The 6,639-nt window shown below is 38.0% G+C and overlaps 1 protein-coding gene across 1 annotated transcript; it reads left to right on the top strand.

Annotated features, from left to right (window-relative positions):
- Window positions 1-1,806: 1,806 nt before the first annotated feature.
- Window positions 1,807-3,397, top strand: LOC120275955 (auxin-responsive protein SAUR50-like). Its single transcript, XM_039282694.1, has one exon. The coding sequence runs from the start codon at window positions 2,691-2,693 to the stop codon at window positions 3,003-3,005; it is 315 nt and encodes a 104-aa protein (XP_039138628.1). The 5' UTR covers window positions 1,807-2,690; the 3' UTR covers window positions 3,006-3,397.
- Window positions 3,398-6,639: the final 3,242 nt, after the last annotated feature.

The following is a 6,639-nucleotide window of genomic DNA, read 5'->3' as shown; positions in this document are numbered from 1 at the left end:
TTTTCCCAAACCTATTGTCTTGCCCATCTACTAGCAATTGGAACTAGGGGGATTTCTGGAGGCTATCTTGTTGTGACTAAGTAAATACTGGTCTTGTTAAAGTTGATGATTAGTCTTGATATTTCTTCAAAGAGGTAGAGGATGGGTTTGATGATCCTTAAGTCCTCGATGCCTCCAATAGTCATAACTAAAATATCATCAACGTATTACAGATGACACATTTTCCCAAAATTACCTCACGGAACTCTGTAAAGTACCCTCAGAGTTTGAGGCATGATTAAACATTAAGATGAACACGTTCGTGGCTAGGCAAATAGGAGTGGAGAGAGTAGGTCTCCCTCTGCCTAATGGCTCTGAGATATCTTACATAAGCCATAGTGTGCATCATTGACCAAAAAATTAGCTTTTAAAAATATTAGGATTAACTTTATCTAACAAATCCACTTGGTCCCGAAGCCATATGCCACCAGAAGGTCAACTGAAAAAATCCTGGTCTACTGTGTCAAATGCTTTTGTGAAAGCAATTTTAATAATGAGTGCTGGAATTTTGCGTTTACAAAGGATGAAGATAAGTTCCTCAGATGTGGCAACATTGTCCTGAATACATCCTCTTTTAATGAAGGCTGACCAGAAAATGTCTACTAGTGAGTGATCATATGCTTTGTAATAAAGGTGACGGATCAAATGCAAATGGTTCAGCTTGGGATCAGTTCACTATTTTTACTCCAGTGCTATTGTGCTAAGGAATACTGGTGATAACTGCATCAATTTGAAAAGAGCTTTGGGCAACATAAGTAGTTCCAAAGTTGGTTAGTGGAATGGGCGTAATAGGCCCATTACTTAAATCATTGCATTTTTGCAATATTGCTTACTGAATTGGTCTCAAATCTCGTCGATGCCATATACATCCTCTCCTTATTAATGCTGGTTAATTAATTTTGTATTTCTCGCTTATTTTCATCTGATCGGAAGATACAGTCTAACTCCTAATTAGAGAAAAACGAATGGTTGATCATGCACCACACTTAAAGTACACTCAAATTGAGGAGTTTTGCCATTAATTATTTTTGGTACTTAATGAACAAAAATGAGTGGCAGAGCAGGCTTCATTCTAAGTATCACCACAATGGGGAGCTTTGCTATTAATTCCATGGTACTTCGATGTTGCGAGAATAAAATGCATGGGTGGACTCACTACTCCAATGTCCTACTGTTTTTTTGGCTCTTTCTCTTAATCTGAATAAGATGAACTAAAAGTTTAAAATATCTAATAGTGCTGTAAGAAGGTGTAAAATGATTCTATAACTGCTCTGACTCTATGTCTAATTTCTTGTTAATTTTGGGAAAAATAAAAAGTAAAAGTAAAAAAATAAAACTGCATGCATGGAGGAAACACGTCAGTGCTTGTCCTGCATTAATTATTGGTTATAACTTGCAAGGAGCCTTGGTCAAGAGAAATAGTGTAGAGTTTGGCCTTTTGCTTGGTCTGCTCCCATGCATGCAAAGAGCACATGACTCCACTTTGAACGTCATTACTTGTTCTGCTTTGCGTATTGAAAGGGCTTTCATTCACATGTTTGCGAGTGTGAGGTAGATGGTCACAACACTAATAAATTCTCTTGTCATGTCACTAAGTTCTAATTACTTGGATCTTTCTAAATGAAAAATAAAAGCAAAACACAATGAAATTAGCACTAACTAAGCTCATTATAAAAACATTTCAATGAAAACAATTTTGAAACTCTGAACACATACAATAAGTAGGTTAGAACCGAAAATCCAAGCATCTCAACTTTCTATCATCTGCGCAGCCAAAGTAAAGCAAGCACTTGGTTGGATAACATGTTACAGAGGAGCTCTTTGAAGAACATCAAAAGAATATTCCTTTGTTTCAAGAATGAATTACCAACTACTCTCATTTGGCTTTTCCTTACAAGTTGCCCCATGCTTTCAGAATGATCAAAGAAGTACTATCTTTGAATTGAATAGAGAGGGAAAGAGGGGTAGATGGTGAGGTGGCCCCTTTTAATTATAATAGTAGGAGAAGAGAACAACCACATGGGACTTCTAATCAGGATACTCTTCATTTTTAGGGGTTGTAGGCCCAGTGAGGAAAGAGCAAGTACTAGAGTCCATAGGATCACGGTCCTGTACTTGTAAGCCAAAAATCTGCTTACCTTGGTTGGATATTTTTACAATATACCATCAAAATACTCTCATGGACCCATGCAGTGAAGAAATTCTAAAATCGCATGACCAAATGAAGATTGAAATTGGAATCCACTAGTCAGTCTCACTGGAATAATATAGACGCAAGAAACAATTTGCTCTTCCTTTTTTTGGATTGTGGTAAATGAATTAGGGCAAAATGGGGGCCATGTTTGTCTCAAGGAAGGGTGGCAAGAGGGATTAAAGACCCAAGTTTCCAATGTCCTTACCACCAAAACTAAACCCAAGCCCACCACAAACCACCCGTGGCTTGTCCTTCCATCCTCTATGCTCTTTTAACTCTGTTACTCATCACCTCACATGCCTTTGTTTCTCTTCTCTCTCTCTCTCTCTCTCCCGCTGTCCGTCCATAAATACCCCCTCTGCCCAGTCATTCCTCCATCTCAACCTCTTCATCAACTGCTCATTCTTCTCTCTCTCTCTCCAAAGTTAAAAACAAACGGTTGCTAGTAGTTGAGGAAATGGCAGTAAGGAAGTCCAACAAGTTATCACAGGCTGCAGCATTGAAGCAGATACTAAAGAGATGCTCAAGTCTGGGAAAGAAGCAAAGCTATGGAGAGGATGGCCTTCCACAAGACGTGCCCAAAGGTCACTTTGCAGTGTATGTTGGTGAGAACCGAAGCCGCTTCATTGTTCCTATCTCCTACTTGGCTCACCCTCAGTTTCAGACACTCCTTCAGATGGCTGAGGAGGAATTTGGTTTCCACCATGACATGGGACTCACCCTCCCGTGTGAGGAGGTTGTGTTCCGGTCCCTCACCTCCACACTCAGGTGAAATTAAAGTAAAAAGATAAAGAAGAAGAAGAAGAGCACATCAATCTTAAAAACTTGAAAGCTCGCCTTTCTTTCTTCCTTCTAGTTTTGTTCCTCCTCTTCCTCTCGCTCTTGTTGTTCTTGTTGTAAATTTTGGAGCGGCGTGCCATGTCGTCGCCCTGCAAAAGATCATTTATTAGTTAATGAAGAAGTTCATCAGGAGGCTTGTTATTGTTCCCCGTTTACATTCTTAAAACCAGTGTCACTGGTTTGTACAGCTGTAGGTGTTTTGTTATATGTTTAAAACAAGCATGTCAAATACGGCTAAGCATAAGTGCTTCTCGAGAACAGCAAGCTGAAGAGCATGAGAACTAGAATTGTATAATTCTCATGGCACTGTAACTTAGTACATAAATGCTAAGCATGGGAACTTTTCTGAGAGAAATGAGTCTCCGACTGCTATCCAGTGATGAGACAAATTCGTTCAGAGAGAGAGAGAGAGAGAGAGAGAGAGAGAGAGAGAGAGTTCATAATTTTCCCACCCTTCTGTGCGTGTGCCTGTGTGTGTGCGCGTGCGCTCGTTTTTGTGTGAGAGAAGGGGTAAGGTACATGCGCTACCTTTTTCACAACTTCATTCAGTATCAACTTCAACCTCCAAGTCTGTCTGCACAAGGACCCAAAATCATAAATAAATAAAGTCATGCGGTCTAGATTTTGAAAAAGACAATGCTGATTAATTGATAATTTAAGATGATTTGTGCTTTAAGAATTGTACTTTTAAGCACAAGGGAACAGTGATGATACAGTATATGCTTTAATGCTTACATGATCAAGTTTAATTTTGCCAAACAGTTGTATGAGACACAATGCAGTTTGGAAGAAAGGGACTTGCTTATCTGAAAGACATTGTTAAAAGTGTGCTCAATCCAATGGTTGATCCATCCAAGTCATACAATAGTAAACTGTCCTAAGAACGTTACAAGGATTAAAAACCAACACTCCTAATAATCAACCATCAACAATTCAGCAGTAAAATAAATTCCCAATGTTCCCGTAGAATATAATAAATATGTTCAGTCTGGAGCCTAGGGATGGCATGACAGATTAAAAAAAAAAAAAAATAGCTCACTGTTAACTACCACAAAAGGTATCAAGAACAACGAAATTATATAATATATCCATGCACAAGGCTGCATGTGGGGCCTTCCTTGAATTCCTCCAGTTCAGATACGTTAGACTACTACAGTTATTTCCAACTGTTAGATTTCAATAAATAGAAATGCATGAAATCAGGAGGTGCAATGATCTAAGCCATCATCTAAGCCTGGCCCTAAGGAGTTCAGCAAATAAATGTCTCCCATGTGTTACAGCCCCTGGTTTTTCAGTTTTGGAGACCACAATCGAAACCCTGCTTCTCTAGAAGTTCTATCTCTATCCAAACAAAGGCCATCTCCATGTCTCGCTTCACTCTTGGCTACAGCCCATAGGACTCTTCAGAACAACTACATCCATTATTCTAAACGGCTTCCGTCATGAAGTTTATTCACACATGCCGAACCACAACAGCTCCCCAGAGAAAGTGTCCCCAAAAGAACAGAACAGCTATAGCCAATAACCAGTAATAAGCCTCCTCATGAAATATCTGACCATTTTTTTCACCTCTCGCCCACTTCTTAGTCGGGGGCATCACCACTCCTTCACATAAGCATGGGATTAAGGTCAGCAGCAGACTTTCCATGTAGGATCTCTTCTTCTAATTGTTTATATTAATTGGTGGGATCTGCCTGTCAGAGCTCATAGGTACTATAAGTAGCATATGAGTTAGCAATGGACTACAAATTCAGAAAACATAGTAAACAAGTAGACTTCATGTGAATAAAAGTCAAAAGCTTGTGTACAGGCAAGCACATTTAGATACAAAAAAGGGGCCAAAAAATCTATATATCGCCTTGTCTTTTACATCTCTATTTCTATTTGTGTGTACTCAGCATCATTGCTCAAAGTCGTTTATATTTTCAATCCATGACAAATTAATATACAGTTGTTCTCTGGAAAATGATAGTTTGCAGAGCAACTTGTCAATACTATACGGCAACCACCTTTCCTTGTACTATGGCTTAAAAGAAGTTACAAGATCCAATGCTATAAATAATACAATATAGACTCACAATAGCCACAAGTAAGAAAATAATAAATAAGAGCTCTATTTTGATGACATATTTTTCTGATACCTTCATGTTAGCCTCATGCCATCAGACATCAGAAATCCAATGCAAATGATCCATTTCATATAGTCTTACATTTAAGCCATTCGTGTTCATATCACATTTTACTAGAAAAAGTGACCTGCATGGAAGTCTACCTAGAAGAACCCAATTAACATATTTGTTTTTTTTAGTGATTAAAGGAGATGATGAAGATATCAACATCCCCACTCTTGATAATTCAGCCCTTGCTAGTAGCATTGTAATTATTTCTGATATTGTTTATTAACTGTTAATTGTCATATTTCAATATTTTCCCATCTGGCAAGATTTCTTGATCAAGCGCCCATTTGCCTCCCAAATTATGCTTAAATTTAACAGAGCAGTTGGATTAAAAAGTTAGTCTCAAATTCATAATGACATTAGGTGAATAATGTCAACTAAAATCACTAATTTTTAGGCATCCAGGAAATTCTGAAGGCACTGAAGCTGAGAGATGGTTACTTCAGAAATTTTATTTCAAGAGTGAATAATCACACAGGAGATAGTGGAAGGCAAGAAAGAGAATGAGATTAAGACACGGGTTTATGTGATTTATCAAAGTGTCTAGTCCAACTAGCTCTAGGAAATCCTATTGTTTTCTCAAGAGTACACCTCACATTTGAAAACCTCAAGGTGCCCACTGTATATAAAACATTCAGCTAGCAAGAGCGGAGCCGATAAGGAAGCATGGAAGTCCTAATCCTAAAAAGGCCTCGAGTTGCTTTTTTTCATAATATTTCCACTTCAAACAATGAAAGAAGAATGCTAGTGTAACCTCAGTTTCTTCTATATATAATGCTCATGATGTGAAAGGCCATCCGGAAATGAATTATATAACTCAACAAGAAAATACATATATTCCTGTTTCCTTGTCAAATATCTAAATTTCCATCGGTAATTGCAATGACAAAAACTAGTGTATATGGAACGAAATTAGTATAACCACATATGCACGTGGCATGCCTCCAATACACATCCTTGAACAAGATACGTTATCATTGACTACAAGGATTCTATCCTTTCACTAATAATAGAAGTTGATAATCTCAATAATAATCATGGAAACTATAGGAGTGATTGAACAATCTGATCTGCCCTCTTATCCCCTTTTTATATCTTAGTTCTATCATCAAATTATGTGAATGTGAACTAGCTAAAAGAAGACTAAATTGGCCTCTCAGTAGGCCAATCAAAGGCCAAGACTTAGACAGTGATTGAGAGTCCTTTGTGAGTTGCTTATCATTGGTTTTAGACGATAAATGATTGTCCTGACCCTATCTTTTTTACATGCCCAAGTTGCCTATTTCCATTTGTCAAACTTGGCAGTGCGAAGTGTGTTTTTGACACTAGTCTTAATAACTATTAAAGTCCAAAGTAGTTCATCTCCCTCAGAAGTCCAGAGCAAATTAT

The sequence above is a fragment of the Dioscorea cayenensis genome, chromosome 14 (assembly GCF_009730915.1).
Source record: "Dioscorea cayenensis subsp. rotundata cultivar TDr96_F1 chromosome 14, TDr96_F1_v2_PseudoChromosome.rev07_lg8_w22 25.fasta, whole genome shotgun sequence".
NCBI classification, from domain to species: Eukaryota; Viridiplantae; Streptophyta; class Magnoliopsida; order Dioscoreales; family Dioscoreaceae; genus Dioscorea; species Dioscorea cayenensis.
Note: the sequence above shows the minus strand (reverse complement) of the source record. Positions and strands in the feature narration are given on the sequence as shown.